This window comes from Aythya fuligula, chromosome 20 (genome assembly GCF_009819795.1).
Source record: "Aythya fuligula isolate bAytFul2 chromosome 20, bAytFul2.pri, whole genome shotgun sequence".
Classification (NCBI taxonomy): Eukaryota; Metazoa; Chordata; class Aves; order Anseriformes; family Anatidae; genus Aythya; species Aythya fuligula.
Window position 1 is genome coordinate 9,014,918 of NC_045578.1, and position 22,745 is coordinate 9,037,662.

The window sequence follows — 22,745 nt, forward strand, 5'->3', positions numbered from 1 at the left end:
ATTATGTAAGCATCCACTTGCCTGGCAGTCTGGAGGGGCCCTTGGTCTCAGTTATTACATGCACTGGGGTAGATAGCTGTGCACTTCCCTCTTCTGCATTTGCAACACACATGAATTAAGATTTTCCAAATAAAATACTCGATTTTTTATAGGGCTGCTGAAGCCAGCTTGGAAAATAATGAGTTTATGCAACCTGTTTGTGTGAGCCGTGTGCGCTTTGCGCAGCAATGGCCAGGCTGAAAATCCTGCAGCGCTGCCTGGAAACTTCCCAGGCAGAAAATAAAAGGTCGGTGGCATCCGGCAGACGCTGCCTTTTGGCAAGGGGAAGCCAGCAGTCACCCTGCTCATCATGTTCAGCACCACCACACCCAACCACATCAGAACAGGTACTGCTACCCGTGGTTAAACCAATGGGTCACCCCCGCCGACACCCCCATCCGCACACGTTCGGTACCGCGGCCCCCCCTCAGGCCAGCAACCTCGCAGGACTTATCTCTTACATGCCCGAAGGGATCCAGGTGGTTGTTGGTGAGTTTCAGCTTCTGGAAGGACACCAGCTGCCGCATCCAGTGCGCGCCCGTGGCAGGCGAGTCGGGGTGGACGTAGAGCCGTCCTGGCATGGCCGGCTCTGCCTTGCCAGCCACCATCCTGCAAACAGAGGGTACAAACTGCATCACCAGGGCAGAGCCCACGTCACAGCGTTTTGCCATTAAACCCACACCACCCCCTGTGAGCCCCGGAGCAGCCCTGTCCAGGGGGATGTGTCAGGTCCCAAGAGGCTCCCAGTGCTCGCGGGGTTTGGGATCTCTGCAGCTCTCTGCCACTCCACGTGGCATTTCCTTGGGGTGGTGTCACCGTGTTGACATGGGTTAAGGAGGACATCTCGCCTCAATTTTTGGAGAGGCCTGGCCATGGAAGAAGCCTTCCAAGGCCATCCTGCAGATGAAGACGATCCCACACACTTCTCCAGGAGAAGGTTCCCAGCAGCAGGCATAGGCTGTGGCTCCCATGGGATGGGGCTGCCCCCAGGAGCTGGGTGCTGGCCCCACTCTGCCCTCACATCCCTTCTGCCAGCTGCCCTTGCCCACACATCAAACCCAACACTACCACTCACGGATGTGAAATCTCGCTCTGATGCATCCCTTAATGGCAACTGCCCCATTACTGTGTATTGTTCTCCTCTTATAAAACACCAATAAAAGCAATATTACCAAAAACAACAGAGAGTTTCCAGCAGCAATAAAATGAAAAGGGGAAACAGCTCAAGGGCTGGCAAAAGCTAAATTAAACAGAGTTAATAACTATCCATCATCTAGGGCTTAATGGTTAAAACACAAAGTGGACTGGGCGCTGCAGAGGCCCTCAGTCCACTCCTCTTACCCAGCGGCACTCCGGGACAAAAGCGAGTAGAAAAGGAATTTTTAAAAACTAGAGCAGCCCTAATGTGCAAGTAAATTATTGCAGTTTTATAGGATGTCACTGGGCTTGTTCCCATTAAAATGACTACGAAGTTTTCCATTGCTCGTCTTTTCACCATGCAGCAATAGGCGTAAGGTTTGGGGAAAAAGCACAGCCTAGTCTCAGTCAGGGAGACTGCTAGGCATATTTTTGGGTAAAAACCAAGAGAGAAAAAAACACGCTTCCTTTGTCAGAAAGCAAAAAGCCCATCTGCCTCTGTGGTAAGTAACTTTACTATCAAAAACACAAGGAAGGGAAGAATTAGAGAAGAGAAAGAAACTCTAGAGAAAGAATAATAAATTAAAAGAAAAAAGCTGGGTCCAGAGCTGGACTGCGGTAGGCGGAAGAGCTGCTCCCTTCTGCTGAAGCAAGCGTGACTGAACAGGGCTTGGAGTAAATGACCCCACATTTTACTTTGTGGCTGACCTCCTAAATGCAAAATACTGCTATAGGAGAAGGAATTTAAGACATAGATACATAATTTTAAGGCCCAAATGGACCATTAGATCACCCAGTCCAGGCTCTGGCACAGGATGTGGTTCACCCCCTGACGCCTGCACAAGGCCAAACAGCCTATGCTTGACCTAAAGCATCTCCTCTGAAACTACATCCGATCTCGAGCACTCTGGAGATCCACCAGCTGTGTTAGCAGTTTGCTCCAGCAGGTGATCACCCAGCCTGTTCAGAACATTTAATTTTAAATGTTTCTGGTTTTAACTTCCAGCCCCTGGTGCTTGTTGAATCTATCACTGCTCTGTACATGAGCTCTGGGACCTTGGCATCCAGGGAAGGCAAAAATATTCCATCCAATTGCAATTCTTACAGAAAGGAAAGCAAATGCAGAGAAGTTCTCTTACCATTTGTTGTCACAGAATTTATACCGGTGGTCATCGGCTGGGACGATGTCGATCAACAGGATGTATTTGGTCTTGGGGTTCATTCCAGTCACTTTCACCTTGTAACTAGGAAACATCCTCCTTGGGAAAAGCAAAGGGTTAACACATTAGAGAGCAAGCCAAAACAGCTCGGACTGATGGAAAGCTTGGAGCAGTGCCCCAAAAGGCAGCTCCACCACCAGCACATGAGAAATTCATGCTAGGACAAATGATCTGCAAAACATTACTGCTACTTACATATCACCTGAATTAAACTCAGCCCTTCCAGACCGCAGGCTGTGCAAAGGGCTATGGCAAAAATGGGGAAAACAAACGGTGTATCGTGAAAGGCTGTGTATGCACATCTTACATTCCTAAGGAATCTATGAAATATTAAAGAATATATTTTTAATAAAGTTATGGCCATGAAATCAGTATATATGTGGTCTGATGGAGACTGGGACAGTCACCTGCATGGGCTTCCTGAGCTCTTGAAAGTGCCAGGAGCCAGGATTTGCAGGAGCAGGCACTTTACATTCTCTGAGCAGTATTTTCTTGGATCCATCTTCCCAACATCCTCCTCATCCAGTGGAAAAAAACATAAAATAAAATAAATAATAATGATCAAGTCAGTTGAGCAAGCTGGGAGCTAAGGCAGCAACCCGCTGTGAAGTCTCCTTGTCATCAGCACAAGGGGATGGAGGATGAAAATGGCTCCATCCTGCAGTCACTGTAATTGCCGTAATTAACAAGGGGCCCAACCCTGATGTCACTGCTCTATGAGACGCCCAGGCCGTTCTGCCATCCCCTCCTGCAGCCGGGATGCCCTGGCTCGGCAGAACCATTTTGTCGCTGCTTGGGGAGAAGGCAACAAAATGGGCCCTGTTAGAAATCATCTCAATCGACTCTTTTACCCGCCCTGCATAAATTCCAGATGTTTACCATGTAATTAGCTGGGACTAAAAAGGGGTGGTTTACCAATGTCCGTATTTGATTTTCATTCATAAACTCTGCACTCCTCTTAACCTTGTCCTCATACAGGTAAGCACCTGTATAAATACAGTAGGACATTTCAATTTGCGAATACACAGCCCAATTCACACATTGAAAAAAATTGCATAAGGAATCCAATCTGAATGCCAAGACTTTAAAAAAATAAAAAATAAAAATTAGGCCTCAAAATTACATTTGAAAATGAAACCAAAAAGAGGAAAAATAGATTGAAAATCAGAAAGGAGACTGATGCAATTTGACAGTTGCTGCATTGTACCCAGAGAATATCCTGCATCGGGGATTTTTATAACATCGAGCTTCTGAATTTCTTTTTTTTCCTCAATCATTTCATTTACTGTAGTACATCCAAGCTGCTAAAGTAGCCGGACTGATATATTGTAAATGTTAAGTGCTTTTTTAATGGCATTTAAAATTAAGCTTCAGCATATGGACTTCATACAGCATGGACATGCCTGAGTTTATAATGTTCTTTAGTATAGCCCTCTAAAATAAATACAAAGAGCCAAAGTACTACTATAATATATACAGCAGAAATTCTTTAAGGATAACAAATGGGGACTCGCATCTGATTGAAGGTGTTGCTTAACTTGCAAACCGCTCGGTATCTCGTGGTGGTAGCGTTGGGCTCAGCAGTCAACAGCCGAGCTTCGGCCACGTTTGCCAACTCCCCGCATTCTTTTCCAGGAAAACATGGGGTAGGTTTTAGTAATTTGGCTGTGCAGGACATTTCATCATTATTATTAGCTGCTGCATTTTGGCCTTTAAAAAAAAAATATGCGACTAATGTGCTGTCCAGGGACTTGTCAGTTTAATTTTCTTAATGAAAACATATTTCTCAACCCCTTGGCAGGGAGTCGTTTAGTAAATATCTCTTTGCAATACGATACAAACACGGGTTGTGCATTTCTGGTGGGAAGGCATGACAAATTGAAGAGCTGGGTCCAACAAAATGCAGTCATAGAGTTTCAATTGAAAAATAAAATAAAATAAAAAGGGCGCATGAGCACCTAACACCGCGTCCTGCTCCTTGCAGAAGAGGGGAACAGAAACCCCATCAGAGCCGCGGGGCTGCAGCAGCACAGCCGTGCCCACCGTGGGACCTTGCAGCTCCCAGCGAGCCCTGGGAAGTGGCCAAAAACCTGTCTGCTTCCCCAAATTTATGGCGGGTCAATGGAGCCGCGCGGCAGCGGGCTGGAGGCACAGCAGTGCTCTGCCAAGGCTCTGCAGGCAGGAACTCTCCTGCGGATGAGCGTGCTCTGCAGAGGATGAGGAGCGCTCGCCTGCTCCGTGGTGCCAGATTTCCCTGACAATAGCTTGCTTCAGCATCCATCGCCCACAGCCCTGCAGAGACCGGCAGCGGCTGGGGAGCTCCTTTGCCATGACGAAGGCACCTCGCCAGGTGCCACCAGGCCTCAGCGCAGTGTTTCGCATCGGTCCTGCCACCACGCACCACCCGAACCCGGCCAGAGCTTCCCTGTGTGGAAACCGGTCACAGAAATGGTGAATCTGGGACTTGCCCAGGTGACAGCAGCCACACTGCTGCTCTGCAGCGGGGAAGCTCACTGGGGTTTAGCTCGGCACACACACGGGGCGCAGGGTAACCATCAGCAGAGCTTAAGACACCAGAAACCAGGAGATTGAAAGCAGTAATCACTGGCCTCTCCAGCTTTGGTTCATACCCAAAGCTTGGTCAGACATGGTGTCCCGGGGCTGTAGACAGCTCCCTGAGCACGTAAATGCCGCCACCGTCCCACGGCCTGTATCTCCTCCTTTCCGCCCAGTTTCCAGAAGGCCCCGTACGATGTGTCCTGTCCAACCCACGCACACATTCGGGGCAATGGCTGTGGCCGTGGCCCTGCGGAGCACTGGGTGACCACCCCTCACAGGCGGACACCATGCAAGCAGCCAAACACCAGCAGGCCCTGATTTTGGACACGTCCACCATCCCCTTCTGCCAGTGAAGACGGGACCACACAGACTCCTCAAAAGCATCTTAACGGTCTCCTACACCCCTCACAACCCTCTGCTGGATGTTAGAGTGGGGGACGGGGACATTTCTACGCCCCGAGGCGCCAGCAGTGGCGGGGCACAGCAATGGTGCCAGCTCCCACCTCAGCACAAAGACATTTTAATGCTCCCCCAACAGAGCTGCCCTCAAAGAAGGCGACCACAGGATAAAGGCTGCTCTGCCTCACTCTACACATCTGCCCTGAGGTGAAAGCAGCCAGGATGGCCCCAGTGGCAGCAGGCTGGGGCAGGGGCTGGTGTCTTGGGAAGAGCAAAGGGGATGAGTGGGGCCGGCGCCGCCCGGCCACAGCCCCGGCTAAAACCGTCCCCACCGCTCGGTGCAGATGAAATGTAGCAAAAACAGTAAAAGCCAGGAAAATAAACAAGCAGCACAATTCTGTAGCCCTCCCAAGCTTCAAAGATGATGTGCTAGTGAATTATTTGTTCTGATAATGAAGCAGTCATTGCTTAGCTAAGTTTATGCTAGGCACATTTTATCTCTACATGATATTCACAAATTGTTTTAAAATGAACTGTTAGAATAAGCATCTCTTGTTTATTTATTTATTCTATTATTATCCAATCCCCTCAACCATGGAGCAGTTACTGACATGGAGCCAAAGCTCCTATTATGTTCAAACAAAGTTTAATTAATGTGTAATTGGTTGGTTGGGTTCGGGACAGAGCGATAAGAGGAAGGCTTTGCTTTCATTTGGGGCAGCAGTTCCCAGCCCTTCAGGCTCTCCAGGCCTGGTCACTCTGTGGGCATCTGACCCATGTCCTGGTCCCGCTGTGAGCATCTTAGTGGGTACAGGGTGCCTGCGGTGCTCCCTGATCCTACAGGGCCTTGGGGACAGCAGCCAGCAAAGCCCAGAGCATCAGGGCTGATCAAAGGGCTGGAAACACTCATCTGAGCACCAACCAGCCCACACCACGCTGCTCGCCAGGACATGCATGTCCCAAGGACATGTCTCAGCTCTGCTGGGCAATGGGGTGGCCTCTGCATGCCCCTCGGTCCTCACCCCCTCCTGCTCCCGAGGGTTTGGTCCTGCTCAGATGCAGATATTGCCGATGCTCCTGCTGAGGAAGGGGCCTTCTTCTGGCCCACCCACAGTAAGTAAGGAACTTGCCTGGTGTTCCCACGGGGAAAACTGCTTGGAAACAAGGCTCGTGAGTCCTGCTGGAGCAGCCCAAGTCACGCCCTCACCAGAGGTTGAATCAGTGCTCTCTGAAGCAGACTGGAGCCCACCGTGTCCCGCAGTGTGGATGGTAGTTCTCATACTACCAAGGCCTTTCTTCTCTCCTCTCGGGTATAAAAATGCCCCACAAGCCGTCAGACATTCAGAAGCTGAAGTCCTGTTTTCCACAGGGCTTTCAACGGAACAAAGATTTTACAACCCTTGACTTCGGGGTGGCCAAGTAAAGTGGCCTTTAAGGGGCTGGCTGGTCAGGAGCTCCAGCACAGCACTGTCTGGGAAGGTGACACCTATGGTGCTTCAGGTCATGAAACAATCAGGACAAAAAAAAAAAATATAATAAAAAATCATTCGACATCTTGGCCAATATGCCATGTCATGGCTGAAGGACCAACTTCTCAGAAGTTGCTGGGCATGTGGAGATGTCTCCAGCGATGTTCCCTAAGCAGCACGGCAGATCACACATCTAAAATGCCAATAATGAATAGCATAGCCCCAAATTCCTCATGAGAATTGGTCATGGCTGCTTAAGGATGCTATTGCTTGTCTTCATTCTTAGGAGGAAAGAGAAAGGAATGGAATGGTAGAGCTTCAGGAACCACGTTCTCATTCTAATGACCTTTCCTCTTTTTCCTAATTTCCCTTCTTTTGACAAATATTTCTTCCATTGGCTTAACGCATCTCTAAATATAATATTCTCCGGGGCAAATTAAAACAAATTTGGGGATGTCAGCTGTTTCTTTTAGCCTTTTAAATGGCATTTCCTTTTTGATAGATTCTTGCTTTCAGAAAATACTTTAAAGAGATCAAAGGGTTTTTCAACAGGGTCCCATTTTCCCAGTGTATCCTAACCCTTAGTCCCTTATTTCTCTTATCACCCACGCCACTCCGCTATGACGCTCTGTATACAAAGTAAGAGCAGTTAACTTTGAAGTGCTGGATTAGCCCATGCCAGATCCTTGCCTCAGAATAACAAACAATACAGGTTCAACAGGAGTTCTCATCAGTAGTTCATTTTTCAGCCCCAAATTCACTGTCACTAACACAAGCAACATTGAACTCTCAGTCTATGGACAGATAGGAGAGATTTATCTGGTGGCAGGACCATGACCTAGTGATGAGAAGGTCAGACAGTTAAAGGATTTTTATATTTTGGAATGGCGAGGTTGTATTTTTTTTTTTCTGGCTAGCACATCTAATTTTTAAATAAAACATTGTTTCTCACATACTTGAGAACTTGGTTAACTACATGGCTGGTTTCACGGTCTAGAAACATTTCCTCTCTTTGCCCCACAGTAACTTGAAGCGCGGAAGGGCTCCTTGCCTTGCTGCTTTCATTTCGCCACACCGACTTTCAGCGAGGAAGGTCCCAGCGTGCAGGAGGACGGGACGCAGTGGTGCAGGCAGCTTCACCGCAGGAAGAAACCACACAAGAGCATGGCCAATGTCCCAGCACTGCACAATTCAGGGCAGGCTACCCCATTGTCAGCCCAACTCCCTCAGCCATGCAGGTCCCTGTGAGCTTTCAGAGGAGCCATGGGCTCACTGCAGGCTTCGAGGCAAAGCTGAAGCCTGGGCGGTGGTGAGGATCTTCTTCCTCTGCTCTGGGTTTGACCAAACCCTTCCTGCAGCCTAAGGATGAGCGTGGAAGGCTTTGGGAACACACTTAACCATGAGCATCCCATGCCTTTAGGAGACTAACAGCGAAGGTTGTTGTTGGAGACAGAAGCATATGAAAAACTAAAATCCCATCCCTGCCCTGCTCGGCGTGGAAGAGCTCTGTCTTCCCTGCCAAAGCTGTCGACATCTTTAGCAGCACGGCCAAGAGCCATCGCATTTTGCTCCTGCTCCTTTCTCTCAAAGCGGGAGTTTGCCCTAACAGGGTAATTCCAGGACCCCGAATTTAGGACTAAGCAGATCAAACATTCCTTAAATATCTATTTTATTTCCAAGTTTTAAATTGATGGCTCACATTCCTCTGCTGATCTAGGATATTAAGGTTTGCTTTTGGATCAAAAACCTTGAGCAGAGATTCTTGTAACTGCCTCAAAAGATTCTGGACAAATATTTCCCTTTAATTGCAATGAGAACTGGGCATCCATATGCCCTACGGAGCCATGGAAAATTTAACTTTTAAAGGATTATTCACAGAGGAAAGCTGCACCAGGCTTAGCCAAAGCATTTATACTTCTTCAAACCTTGATGTCCTAAAAACTAGTTTTATTTTGGTTTACTAAAGTTGATTAAGAACAGATTTTATTTTTTTTTTAAACTTAAATAAGCCACTCTTAAAATGAAACTTGAACATCTAAAGGGGGGTTGCGTCTTTTCCACACATGCAAGCTGCATTATTGATTTTTTTTTTTTCTGCGCAATATTTTCCTACATATGCTTCCTAAAACCTGCTACCATGAAGACTGAGGCTATCTTTGTACCTGTGCACATCCTGCAGTCTGGTCAAAGCTCAGTTTCGGTACCTCAAGCCTCCCGTTCACATCCAAGGAAGGTTGTGCTGCCACAGAGGAACTCCTTTTTCTCTTCAGTGACTGCTCAGGAAAATGTCACTGGGAATCCCGTGAACTGCTATTTTTTACTGATTTGCCATAGACTGCATCATTTTTTTTTTTCCCTGGCAGTATCTGGAGAGAAACTGCAATGCTGCAAAGACTGGCACCTTGGAAAAACGAACGAAGACTGAAAGCTAAAGCAAGGCTAGAAGGAGGCAAAAAGTCCTGAGCCAGGGAGAGCGTGTTCGTGAAACTAAACTTCCTGCAGAAACAGGGTTTGGAAGCTGAGATTTAACAAAGAATTACGAAAGACAAAATGGGTTTTGCCACAAGGTTAAAAAAATAATAATAATTGCAATTGTTCAGCTAAATGCCATCACGCTGGACAAGCAGAGTGATACTGAGGTCCCTGAGTTGGTGCCCGCAGGGCTGCTGGGCGGGGGTGGCTGCGCACCCTCAGCTCCACTGTCCCCTTATTACCTTCACATTTACCTTCCCGTCGATTTTATTCATTTCATCCAGCGGCACCTCGCTGCCTGGCAAACGGGGGGGAGGGGGCTTTCTGGGGGCTGGTAACCTCGACGGGAGCGCTGGGGCGATGCCCACACCGCAGTCCCCCCGCAGCGGTGCGGGGGCAGCGGCTACGGCCGCCTCGTCGGGGCGGGGGCGGGCGGAGCTCCGCGGGGCCCGGAGCCCCCTGCCCGGTGCTCGGTGCCCCCTCTGCCTCCCCCCACAGCACCCAGAGGCTGTTCCCAGCCCCTCGGGGCAGCCCCGGGGTGCCCCCGGCCGCGGGCAGCAGCGCAGCCGGAGCGAGCTCCGCGCCGCACCCGGCCTTTAAAAACAGCGAAGGAAAATTTCTCCCGAGTGCAAATTCGTAATTAGAGCAAACCTCAAGCAGGGGGAACAAGACAAAGGGCTGATTTATGGGCCGCAGCGTCCCATCCTCGGGGCTCCGCGAGGTGCAGGGTTTTATGTACGGAGGAGGCGAGCGGTTTTACGCGAAGTTCAGGGAACTTTGCTAACATAAACTTTTTATCTTTTGACGATCCTTTTAATATAAAATAATCTCTCTTTTTTTTCTCCCTCCCACAATGAAGCAGCCGAACATTAAAAAGATAGCAAGCGCATTTTAAAGATGTTTCCACTTTATAAATCAAGCTTTCTTGGCAACAACACGATTTCTATTGCAATGCTGAGCTTGCTGTGTTCTCCTAATGTCTCCTACAGATCAGTCCTAAGAGGGAGTAATAATCCCCCAAAGTAATTCTCAGCCCTAAATTCTCGATAATTTATAGTTGGCTCGTTCTGAGGAGCTCTACGAAGAACGAAACGAATGACCCCCCCCCCCTTCCCCCAAGTTATCAATATTTGCCTTGTTTATACAGAAAGGCTATTTTACACCATTGCCTTGGAATTAACGCTTCCGCCAAGCTTTACATTTCCTCTCCACTGAGTGAGCTTGTCATTAAAGTCACTGTTTTGTTGTTCGAAATTTAAAAATCAGGCTTCGATTTCGTTTCGTTTGTGCCCCTTGAGGTCAGACAGACCGACACTCCGGCGATTTCAACTAACGGCATTCAGGGGCATCTCTCTGCCTGCTGGGAGGGGGATTAGAGTCCTAATTAGTGCCTGCAATTAGCCGCTTTCCCTCCCCCCCTCAATGCTAAATGCGAGTACGTACAAATCGCCATTAACCGTCATTTTTTAATTGGGTCGAAGGGAGACATACTATTGCTCCTTTTTTTTTTTTTTTTTTTTTTTTTTTTTTTTTTAAATGACTCGGCCAAAATAAAAACTGCACTAAGAACTGATTTTCATTTCGTCATTTACTCCCCCAGCCCGCGCCCCACTTCGCGCGTGGCCCCGGCCTCGCTGCTCCCCTCTTTTGGCACCTTTTGCAGCTGGGCACGGGGAGAAGAAACGAAGCGACTGCTTTGTTTCATGTTATTCGTCGGCATTTCAGCCCCAGAATATATATTTTTTTAATATTATTTTTTTCCTTTTTCCCGGTCACATTTAAAATGGTTTCAGCTTGACTGCGCCGCCTTGATTTTCACCAAAAGAGAATTTGGTTTGTTAGCTTAAAAAAATAAAATAAAATAAAATAAAAATTTGTGCATCTTGGGTCCAATCCCCCGCCTGCTCTGTCCCATCCACACGCTCGGGAAGGTGACTACGTGTGCACTGCCGGCTCCGGCGGACAAAGAATGCGGGACTGAGCCCTATACATATGGATTTGTTTAAACAATCCACGTTAAGACTTACAAAGAGATAACATGCACATTTGGGATGCTTAGGGTCTAGAATTTGGTAAAGATATTACATGTCCCGCACAGACACACTCAGATACTATAAATTAAGGGTAAAATATCTGAGGTCTTGATCCCCTCGTCTTAGCTGACTTAGGTAGCAGACCTATCAAAATGAATCCGGCTCTTCCCAGCGCTAGAAGCGCAGGGAACAGACCAAGCCCCAAGATTTTGCACACCAAAACACAGCATGATAAGGACAGAGTTACCTGAGCAAGCGCTTCATACGCAGGCCAAATAACAAACAAATCGAGCATCCCCTCCTCTCCGGGGGGGGCGAGGGGACTACCGGGGATGTTACCGAAAGTATCCCTGCCCTGCCCGGCTGCTCCGAGCAGGGGGAAGGCAAAGGAGCCGCTCATCGCCCCCCAGCCGGGTAGGGGTCTGGGGGTGCACCGGGACACAGCCCCCATCCCGAGGGGGAGAATCCCCCCTGCACTCCAACTGCCACGCTCAGAGGATGAAGAACACAGAAGAACCGACAGCGTGCATGCACGTTGGGCTTTTTTTTCCCTACTTGCTCCTCATTATTCGAGTGCCCTCCTCCACGTGGTGTAAAATCAGCAATTACAGGCTGGGTGAGAATTAAATGCGTTTTAACACCCAGTTCTGGCATTTTTTATTTTCCAGCAGTACTGATGCGAGCTGGCTGCCGCAGAAGCCAAGGGCAGATGTTTCGGTGCCCGCAGTGGCACCGAATATTTTTGTTGGGACCGGCCTGATTCCTGGGCTGGTGATTTTCTGAGGTTTGTGTGTTAATTCTGCGATCCGTGCTCAGAGCAGCGCGGGGTGGGCAGGGAGCTCGGAGCAGGCGCAGGGACGGTTCCCAGCCCGGCTTCGCAAGCTGAAGATGCTCTGAGTTGGTAAAAATCATGAGCGTTTGTTTGCTCTCAAGAAAATGCAGAACTTTTCCACGCCTAACTGACCAAAAGGCAGTACCTCGCACTCTTCTAGTTTTGAGATTAAACCAAACCATACCCTAAGCCTTCATCTTGCGAACAGTTTGGTGCAAAGTATCCCAACACAGCTCTTACCGCATTGTGCAAAGCAGGGGAGTGGGGTTTGCTTTGGAAAAAAATATAGAAGTGGAACCACTATCATGACAAATTCTTAAAAATATATATAAATTAATAAATAATAATAATAATAAAAAAAAAAAAAAACAAACAACGAAGCGGTACCACAGAGAATCGAGGCTAAATTTATCAAGCGACTCCGCAACTCTTTCCAGCACCCACAGTCTCATTGTTGCCCCACTCGAACACATGCACAGTTTACACAGAAAAATTGTCTTCCTGAAATGTGCAATCACGATAACAATTTTATAAAATGCCACCGACCGCAGCAGCTCTCCAGTCTCCGAAGGGTTCGAGCAGGACCATTTCGTACGGCTTGGAACCAACCCGTGGTCGCGGGGAATTGCCACTAACCTGCCTGCCTTGGTTATGATCATTTCGGTGCCGGCTTCATGAAATTTCTTCCATAGCTCCTTCTCATGGAGATAGACTTTGATATTTTCTATGGTCTGGAAAAATAAAGATAGTGAGGAGAGCAGCACAGGGCGCGGGGCGTTAGAGAGGGGCTGGAGGCGGCCGCGAAGCCCCAGCCGCGGCAGGAGGGCCGGGGCCCGAAACTTGCACCGCCCGCTGCCAAAAAGGAGAGAAACCAACGCAGCCCGGCTCTAGCTGCAGCTTCCCGTCCAGGCCAGGCGTTGAGGCCAGAAGGATTCTTATTTTATTTTTTTTTTTCGTAGGGGTTTCTGTGCCCGCATGGCGCAGACGGTCCCCGATGAGCCCAGGGGCTCCCTAAAAGCGGGGCCGGGAGCAGCCGCGGGGACATCCCGAGGACATCCGCGGCTGCTCCCGGCTCAGCTGCGCCGCGATTTCTGCGTTACTTTCCGCAGGATTTAGGGGTAATGCGGGGCTGAAGGCAGAGAAACCGCGATGGCCCGAGGGGCCGCAGGCGACGCGAAGTTTGATTTAACAACAACAACAACAAAAATAATTAAAAAAAAAAAAATCAACCAAAAGAAACCAACGAGAGCCACCGCGGGGCCGGATCCTGCTCGGGAGGCGCCGTGTGCCGCGGGGCAGCGCCCGGGCTCGCCCTGCCAGCAGGCGCGCACCCGACGGCCGGCAGAGCGGCCTGTTCGCACGAGAGCAAAATAAATAAACGAAGGAAAAAAAAAAAAAAAAAAAAGGAAGGAAAAAAAAAAAAAAAAAGAAAAAAAGAAAAAGAAAAACAGCGCGATTCCCTGGCGATTTCCCCGCACCCCGACCCGTAGCCAAGGAAGATGCGCGGCCGAGGGAGGCTCCGGCACCGCCACCCGGGGCTCTGGGGCTCCAAGCAGCCTCTGCCCGTCCCGGCGGGACGCGGGGAGCGGCGGTGCCCGTTTGCCCGACGGCGCGGGCCGGGCGGTGCGTACCTGCTCGGGGTCGGGGACCTGCGGGCTGCTGAGCGGCGTGCTGCTCCCCCCGGCTACGCCGAGGACGGGGGAGCCCGCGGAGGAGTCCGCATGGCCGGGCGCGGGGGCTGTTGGAAACCCTTCCTCGGTTTCAGACAGGCTTTTCTCCTGGAGCATTTCCTTGGGGGGAGAGAGGCGCACAATTAGCTCGCGGCACCGGGGGCCACTTCCAGCCCGCGCCCCCCGCCCCGGGTCAGGCTCGGCGGAGCATCCTCAGCTGCGGTCGGCGACACTGCCACGGGACGACCCCGGGTAAAAGCCGCTGTGCCCGTCCGGGCCGAGCCGAGCCGAGCCGGGTCGAGCCCGCCTGCCCTCCCCGGGGAGCCGCCAATGCGTGGCTGCGCTCCCGCCTGGAGCCCGGCAGCTCAGAAGCGGCCGCAGCCTCCCCGCCGTGACCCTTCTTCCTCTCCCCTCCCCGCTGTTCGCCGCCGTGCGGGGCCCGGTACCCGTCGGGGAGGGCGGCCCGGGCCGCTCGCTGTGCCCCGTCCCGTCCCGTCGGGCGGCCGCAGCTGCGGGGCTCCGAGACGGCGCTCGGGGCCGCGGGCGAAGCGCTGTGGCATAAACACGAGGGAGTGCAGGGCTCCGAGATAAAAGGGCCCCTCTTAAACTTGGACGGAGACTGGGAAAAGCCAATAAAGATAAGGCCTGACAGCTCTGCCGGGGCTGCCGCGCATCAAGCCCGACTTTTACTGCGCGGAGGGACGCGGCCGCTCGCCCCTCTCCCCGCTCGAGGGGAGGCTGCGGCTTCCCAGCCCCGGCCCTGCTCGCCCCGATACCGGCGCTGCCCTCGGGGAACGGCGGCGGGGCCGGCTGACAGCACCGGGACGTGCGGGCCCCGACGGAGCGCCCTGCTCCCTGGTCCCGTCGGTCCTGCCCGAAGGGCTGACCCCGCTCCAGCCACAGCCGAGCTTCGCGGAGAGCCCTGACCGTGCAGACGGACAGACGGACGGCTCGGCTCCGCAGCCGCCAAGGCACGGCGAGAGCCCGGCACCCACCGGCCCCGAGAGCCCCGCTCGGGGGAGATGGGACGGGACGGGGCTGGACGGGGCGGCCCCAGCCCGGGCGAGCGCAGGTGGGAGCCGGCGACCCCGAGGGCCCTGCCGCTGCCCGAGGCCGGGAGCTCGGGGAACGGAGCCGGCTCCGGAGCGGCGCAGGCCGCGGGGGCAGCGGGGCGAGCTGGCGGCGGCTGCCCCGGGCCGGGCCGCCGAGGCGGAGGCCGGGGCCCGGCGGGTTGCGGGGCTCCCACCCCGCGGGACTCCGCGCTCCTTCCCCCCGCCCCGGGACTTACACGGCCGGCCGGGGGGCAGGAGGCGCAGCTGGGGGCTCCTGGCGTCGCCTCGGGGCGGCTGCGGCATGAAGGGCAGCCGCGGGGCGCTCAGGCCGGGCGCGGCTCGGCGGCCCCCGATGGCAGCGGCGTGCGGGGCATCCCCCACTGCGCGGATTCACTTTCCCTTGATCTTCGCGAAAAATGTTCCATAAAGATCCAGTTTGGGGCCTTTCGACTCCCTCCCTCTTTGTCTCCCCCCTCCCTTTTCCCTTCCCCTCCTGTTGCTGACGTTGCCGCTGTCAATCACGGCCCCACAGACCAGCTCTGGCCCGCTCCGCCGGGCCCGGCCCGCTCGCCCCGGCCCCGGCCCCGCGCCCACCGACGGCCCGGCCCCACGCTCGGCACCGGCCCGGGGCAGCGGCCGCCCGGCCCCCGAGCCCCGGGCCCTTCTCGCGGCCTGCCCGGCCTGCTCGGAGCCCGGCGGAGAGCGGGGCCGCCTGTGGCGAGGAGGCCCCGGGGGAGGGGGACACCCCCGGCCCCGCCGCGCCCCCTCCTCCCGGCCCCGACGGGCCCGGCGCTCCCCGGCTGCCGGGGGAACCGGGAACGGGCCGGGGGCTGCAGCCCGGCGGCCGAACCGGGAGGGCCACGGAGGCCGCAGGCCGCGCTTCAAGAGCCGGGAGGAGCGGGCCGGGAGCTGCGGAACCCCCGGAGGAACCGGGGCCGCCCGGAGGGGCCTTGGGAAGCACGGCCCGGCCCGGCCCGACTCGGCCCGGTCTGGGGGGGGCTGCGTTTGGGGAGAGGTCGGCGGCCTCGGGCGGCTTCCCCGGTGCTGCCGCAGCGGGAGCTGTGCTGCAACGTGTCCCGCCGACCGGGCCGGGGGATGCCGGCTGCTTTTCGGGTGTGGACGTCCCCCCCGACCGACAGCGGAGGTGAGGGGGGGGGGGACACGGCGCCCCCTCCTCAGCCGGAGCCGGCAGGAAGCTCCGCGCCCCGTCCCGAGGCGGGCAGGAGCGGGGCGGGCGCAGACAAAGCGGCGGCGAGGCCCGGGCCGCCCCCGGCGGGGCCGCCCCGAGGTGAGCGCGGCGGGGGCGGGGATGCGCTGCCGGTGCCGCTCAGCCCCGGGCAGGAGCCTTGGCACCCTTCGGCCACCGGCGCGGCCTGCTCGGGGTGCCCAGCGCCAAGAGAAACCCAGCGATCAGGGGGAGAAACCCCTCGGGAGAGTTCCCGAGCTCTGTCGCGACTCAACGGGCCACAGCAGCTCTTCTGTCGCGGTTGCCGAAACTGAGCAGCCCCCAACCCCGCAGCGCTGCCGTCGGTTCTGAGCTGCCCCTCACACGCGGCCGAAATGTTGCCCCGTGTCCCGACAGCCCCGCTGCCGTGCAGCGCCCTATATCGCGATAGCCCTATTAGCCCCTCCGCCAGGCCGCACCTCGCTCCGTGCCCGCGGGAGCCGGCGGTGCCGGGGAGGGCAAAAGGTGCCCTGGGACAGCGCCCTGAGCCGCCGGGGCTTCACGGGACAGGATTTCAGGATTTTTTAAATCGGGGTTTTCTTGAAAGTGAATTTAAACCCGAACTCACTCCCACCGTCACGTGATGCCGAAATTGGGAACAGGAGCAGAATAAAAAGTAAACTGGGGTCAACCTCTTAATGAACCTTTTTCCCATTCCTACAGAAAAGGAAAAAAAAAAAAAAAAAAAAGAGAAAGAAAAAAAAACAGGCCCGGGCAGGCCGGGGGATGCGGGCGAGGCAGCGGCACGCTGCTCCCGGAGGAGCCGTGCAGGGCCGGGCCGGAGCCGTCGCAGGTGAGACCGGGCCGGCGGTGAGCCCCGACGTGAGCCCGCGGGGCCGGGGCGAGATGGCCCGGGGCTGAGCAGCCGTCCCGGAGGAGCTGCCCGGGATGGAACGGGCCAGGCCCGGGCCGAAGCGGCGGTGGAGGCTCAGCCGGACACCGCCGCAGCCCCAGCTCTGCCCCGCCGCCGTTCCCACCTCGGGGCTGGGCTCTCCCCGCGGGCTTCGGGGCCCAGGGCCGGGCAGGGGGGAATTTCGGCACCTTGGCTGGTGCCGGTCGCTCGGCTTTGTTTGGGTTTTCTCTCCCGCCACCCCTTCCTCCTGCAGCCGCGGACAGGGGCAATGGGAATCACGGGCGTTTCCTGTGCTTTCCTACGTTAAATGCATTTTTTCCCTCTAGGAGGAAAAAAAAAAAAAAAAAAAAAGAAAGGCTGGGGGGAGGGCGATCCCCGAGTGGGGAGGATTTAATTAAAACAAAGCCAAAGCCCCCCTCCTCCCCGCCAGCCCCGGCCCTCCCCGTCCGTGCCGACGGGGCTGCGGAGCGGCGGTTTCGGGCCCTTTCCACCCCGGACCGGGGCTGTCCGCGCTCTGCGGGACCGGGACGGCCCCGCCGTGCCGTGAGCCCGGAGAAGGTGCAGAGAGCCGCGGCACCTGCCCGCAGCGGGCTGGGCTTCCCCGGGGCTCCCCCGGCCACCGGCCGCACCTCGAGCCCCGGGGCCGGTGCCGTCGGGGCTGGAGGGGGGGGGGACCTCGTCCGTTCCGCGACGGAGCCCCCCAGCCGCGGCAACGCCGGCCGCTTGCAAGAGGCTCCGGCAATTCACGGCGAGGCTCAAACCCAGCCCGACTGTCATCACCCGGCAGATAAACGGCCGGATCCCCGACGGCAGGGTGGCTCCGATTCGTGGCTCATCACCGCCGAGTCAAAGGAGCAGGCGAGGGGGAGGATAAGCCCTGCTTTCAGGGCCCGGCGCTCCAACCCACTCATCACTGTCACCGGGCTTGCTCATGCCTTGGCCCTGAACACCGGCGATTAATAAAAGCTCCCTGTCGCTTTTCTCCACTAATTACACTCGCGCGCAGGCTGAGGGCCGGGAAAAGGAAAGGCTGCGGGCTGCGCTACCTGCCGCCCGGCCCCCGCGGCTCCCTCGCTCTTGCTTCTTTCCCCCCCCGCCCCCGTAAAAAAAAAAAAAAATTAATCCTACGCACGAGGAGACGAGGGCAGAAGCAAGCCCCGAGCCCTGCGGCCGCAGCCGGCCCCGACGGCTCGCTCCGGTGGGGCCGCCCCGACGGCGGGGGGACACCGCGGCCCCGGCCCCACTTCCCGGCGAAGGCAGGACCGAGCCTCGGCCGCGTAGGTTGGCACAGATTTCTTGGCTGGAGCGGAAACTCACCGGTTCACACCGCTGCTGAGGGTTTGAGTGGCTGAGGACTGAGAGAAACTTGCCGAATTTGGCCCGTAAAACCGCCGAAGGCACGGAGTGTAACCCTGAATTGTGCGCGTACGCGGGAGGAACTACAGAGCCATCAGAGTCGGGCTTCTAAACAGGGACAGTGCCAAATTTCTAATAACTGTGTAATATGCTTATTTATACCATACAAGGACTTACAAACCTCATTGTGCATAGCAGCTGGGTCATATTTCTTTATCCTTCCATTCCTCAGGCTCCTTTGCCAAGAGACTGGTACCAAACACTTCTAGGCTGAAAGGGAAACACAAAACCAAATTGCAGAGAAACGATGACAAGAAGCAAGGGTAAGATACGCTCTGACATGCGGCCCTTTAATCTTAAGCATCTGCCTAAAATAGATGCGCTAAGGGGGTATTGGAAATATGCACGTCTTTAAATGCAAGTGATGCTCTGCTTCTAAATCGTTCGAGCGAATTATTTGCATGTGTTTGCCTGACCTGGGCACATTCACAGGCTCTCTGGCTGTGTTTTAGCCCATTAAGTAAATATTTTTTAACGAATGTTTTAAAACGTTGTAAAGCGGTGCCTTACTCAGACTCGCACCGATCTCTACCGAAACGGGGTAACTGAACGGAACGACCACATCCGACTGGGTTTTAAATATTCGGGGGGGATTCGATAATTTTGTAACAGTGTACCAAGAGTACTTACCCTCCTGGAAATTCAAGGTACACTGTGCAGGATGCGAAACAGTCAAGGTTCGTTATGCAGCCAGTAAAATTAAACTTTGAACGAATATTCATCTATCTACAATATTTTTTAAAGTTTAAGCATTTTGAAAATTAAAATAAACAATTGTAGAGCTCTTTTAATTTTTAAAACTAGCTAATTTTGTCTGACTGCTCTGGATTTGTATTTTTCAAAATGTTGTCTTGTTTTTCTTTAAAATAGCATTGAGAAAAATAACATTTCAAGTCCGTTGCATGTTTTGTATGGAAAAGACTTTTCTGTGAGCTTGGAGACAGTCTGTGCAAGAAAGAATAGTGCAGAGATCAGTGCCCTGGTAAAAATCACACCGAGCTAGCCTTTCCAATTTTTTTTCCTAGCTGAAGGTCTGACTTCACTTCAAAATTTACCAAAAAAATACCCCATCTACTCTGCAATTGCTTTTATTTTATTTTAATGAAAAAACCTTGGGGTTGCAGCATGCTGGAGCAGAGGAGCAGGCCAACGGGGCCACACTGAAATGGAAATAGGGGCTTAAAGCACAACAGCCAAACCGAGTGCCCAGCTCGGCGCTTTAGGATTTTTATGCAGCCTAGCTGCAGGCGCAAGGGTGGCTTTGTTCAGCTTTGATCAGCTTTGTTCAGCTTTGTTTCACTTTGTTCCTGCACGAAGCCATCAAGGGGCCAAGCAGGCCCTGCCATCGCCACCACATCCCTCGTGGCCACCGTTTACAGCAAGTCAGGGGGTCAGCACCACCAGCACCCAGGGGTGCCCATGACCAAGACCCACAGGTGGCAGGGCTGGGGGTAGGAGCAGGGCAGGGTGTGCAGCCCCAGGGCCTCTCAGCACCCGTAGTGGAGCTGGAGGAGGACGCCCGCAGCCCCGCAGTTAGGCTGCTCACGAGCACATAGGCTGGGAGCAAAATCGAGTGCATAAATCCCGCGAGTGACAACACTGTGAGTCACCTCTCACCAGGCAGGAAGAAAAGAGAGGATTGTCTCGAAAGTCTCACATCAGAGCAGGGAACATCCTCATGGCACTGCACGCGGAGCGGGGCAGGCTCAGAGCACCGCTGCTCAGCACGGCACGCTTGGCATCGCGCACACATCCTGCACAGGGGCTGGGACAACCCTGGGGCTGTGCAGGGCACAAGGGGGTTTTTGCTATGGGAAACCTCTGTCCTGCAGGGCGATGCTGGTCTGGGTGGAAATTCCCAGCACGAGGGATGAAGGCAGCTGACTAAACACTGGGCAAAGACCCAACACCAGCCCTGACACAGCCCCGCAGAAATAACCAGGGACATCCAAGTGGCCACATTTAAACACCACGTCCACCGTGGGCCCTCTCCCCCGGGACAGATCCCAGCATGTGCTGGAGCCAGGCAGCAGAGCAGTGTGAGGGTGCCTGTTGGTAGTGCCTGCTGAGCACCTCCGTGCTTCGGGATGAGCCTTCAGCCCACGCTCTCGTGTTTACCTTAGCGTCCTGTTGCTATTTAGGCAAAAGCATCCTCAGCCATCTGCAACGCCGCCACCTCCCAGGCGGGCGCACGCAAGGCCCCCACTCCCGGCCGGATCCTGCGGCTCTTTTCAGCCAGTCCAGTGGAAACACTGCAGTGCTGCCCACGGGGAAACCTCCTCCTCCTCCTCCTCTCTGGAGCAGGGCCAGACCCTGCCAGCGCCAGCAGCCCCACACGCAGCACGGCCACATGTCAAAGCTCGGCTGCCTACGGGGGGGACATCCCAGCTTTGGGGCTCAGGGGACACACCGAGTCGGGGGCAAACAGGGAATGGGGGGATGTAAACATTTGCCAGGTGCCTACAGGAGAGGGATCTGTCCTGTCCCGGGTCCTCGCCAAATCACCGCGGGGCAGATTGAAGCAGCGGGAGGCTCTGGGGGCTCAGGAAGGCCGGTGTGGATCAAAAAGGGGGGAGGGAAGAGGCAGAAGCAGTGCCTGTGGAGGCTGCCAGCCACAGCACGACAAGCTCCCGGGCCAGAACAGGGAGGCACAGGCACACGTCCGGACACAGTGCTGCCAGAGAGGAGGACGGAAAGCACCCGAGGAAAGAGAGGTGAGGCAGAGGAGCCGGGGAGGAAGGCAGCGGGATGGGGGCTGCAGGAGGAGAGCACCCCTGGGAGGGGTCCATGGGACAGTGCAGTGACATCGGGTTTCTCCCCCCATACATCAGGACGGAGCAGTGAGGGGCTGGGGGGAGCCCCAGGAGGCTGCAGGGTGGAAGGGAGGCAGGAAAAGGGGGAGTAAAAGGCAATGAGCGGCTCCTTCCCGGCAAGCAGGTCACAGAGCCTGTCAAAAGCCACTGCTGCATCCCATCAGGGCACACCGGGATGGGATTTCCTGCTGGGCTGATCCCATAAAGCCTCATACTGGGTTTGGTTCCCAGTAAGGGTGCTCACTTTGGTGTGGGACATGGCCACTTGCCCCCTATGGGGCCGCAACCCTCCTGCCTCACTGCCACCATGGATGGAGTACAGCCCTCGGGCTGCAATGGGGCCAGGCCAGCACGGGACAAACCCCCTATACTCATTTGGGGTATTTCCCTCCTCACCCAGCGAGCACACTTACTCTGAGAGCAGGGCACAGCCTTTGGGGTGCTTCTGCCCCTGGAGTAAGGGAGGGAAGAGCTGCAAAAAGGCATTGCCCCCAGTCCTGAGGGGGTTCTAAATAGGAGTAAATGAGAAGGGAAATGATAGCAAATGGGATCAGGCCCAGAAGCTGGGAATTTCGTCCTTGTGGGACAAGACTTGCTGTGGGACCCCAAACATGCTGTGGGTAGAGGGAAGGGAGCTGCAGGAGTGGGAGCAGGGGGTGCTCGCCCCCCCGCATCTGCCCCGGCTCCAGCGAGCGGGGAAAGGATGGCTGAGAGTCATTAAAGAGAGAGACAGGAAAACCTTGCTTAAAGAGCTGTCTGGGAAAGGGGCCATTTCAGGCCTGCTGTGTGCGAGTGCCAGGGATTTGGGGCCAGAACAGACAATTGCTGAACGTTCCTCCGGGCTCCTGCAACAAGCGTCCCAGCCAGAGGGATGTGAGGGGCATGAGGAGCACAAGGGCCCTCTTCCTGTATGGGACGGGGACCAAGCCGGCTCCTTTGGGAGAAAGGAGGAAAAAAGACCCTTAAATGAGAAGCTCTGAGCGGGCTAGGGCAGTCCCAGCTGGACCCAGGGCATTGCAAACCTGCACCTGTGTCGGGTGATGTGGCCACATGGGTCTTGCCCTGCGGTGGGAGCAGCCACAGGGATGGCAAAGGGGCTTCTCGGTCACTCCACACCTGTAATAAATTGACAGGATGATATTTTGGAGCAGCCAAAGGATCACAGGGATGACAGCAGATGCTGCTCTCACCCACTGAGCCCCAACTGCTCCGTGCAGGGGGACACAAGGGGGGGCACCCCCAAGCCTCAGCACAACTGCTGCTATGAGGGGCACCGGGGGCTTGGTGTCCCTGCTATGCCCCACACTTTGCTGTGAGCTGGGGAAAAAGAAGCTCTGCCCTGAACCACAACCACTGCTGCCAACCTGACCCACAGAAACCTGGGGTCCCTTACCCATTTCCCCTGGTTTGCCATCCTGCGTTGAAGCTCCCTCTGTAGAAAATGTCAGAAACCTCCATGAATACTCTGTGTACACGGCCCCTTCCCTGCAGCCTTTGCTCAGCCCTCCAGCGGTGGGGGACGCTGCAGTTTGGACGCCGTGCCGGTGCTGTGGATG

At 54.8% G+C, this 22,745-nt stretch overlaps 1 protein-coding gene across 1 annotated transcript in view; it reads right to left on the reverse strand.

Moving 5' to 3' along the window:
* Window positions 1-13,947, reverse strand: part of TBX4 (T-box transcription factor 4) — a 29,646-nt gene extending 15,699 nt beyond the window's left edge. Inside the window, exons 1-4 of the mRNA XM_032201122.1 lie at window positions 13,792-13,947; window positions 12,797-12,891; window positions 2,316-2,435; window positions 501-648 (exon numbers count right to left, since the gene is read on the reverse strand). Coding sequence (XP_032057013.1) covers window positions 501-648; window positions 2,316-2,435; window positions 12,797-12,891; window positions 13,792-13,947 — 519 coding nt within the window. The remainder of the gene's footprint in view (window positions 1-500; window positions 649-2,315; window positions 2,436-12,796; window positions 12,892-13,791) is intronic.
* Window positions 13,948-22,745: the final 8,798 nt, after the last annotated feature.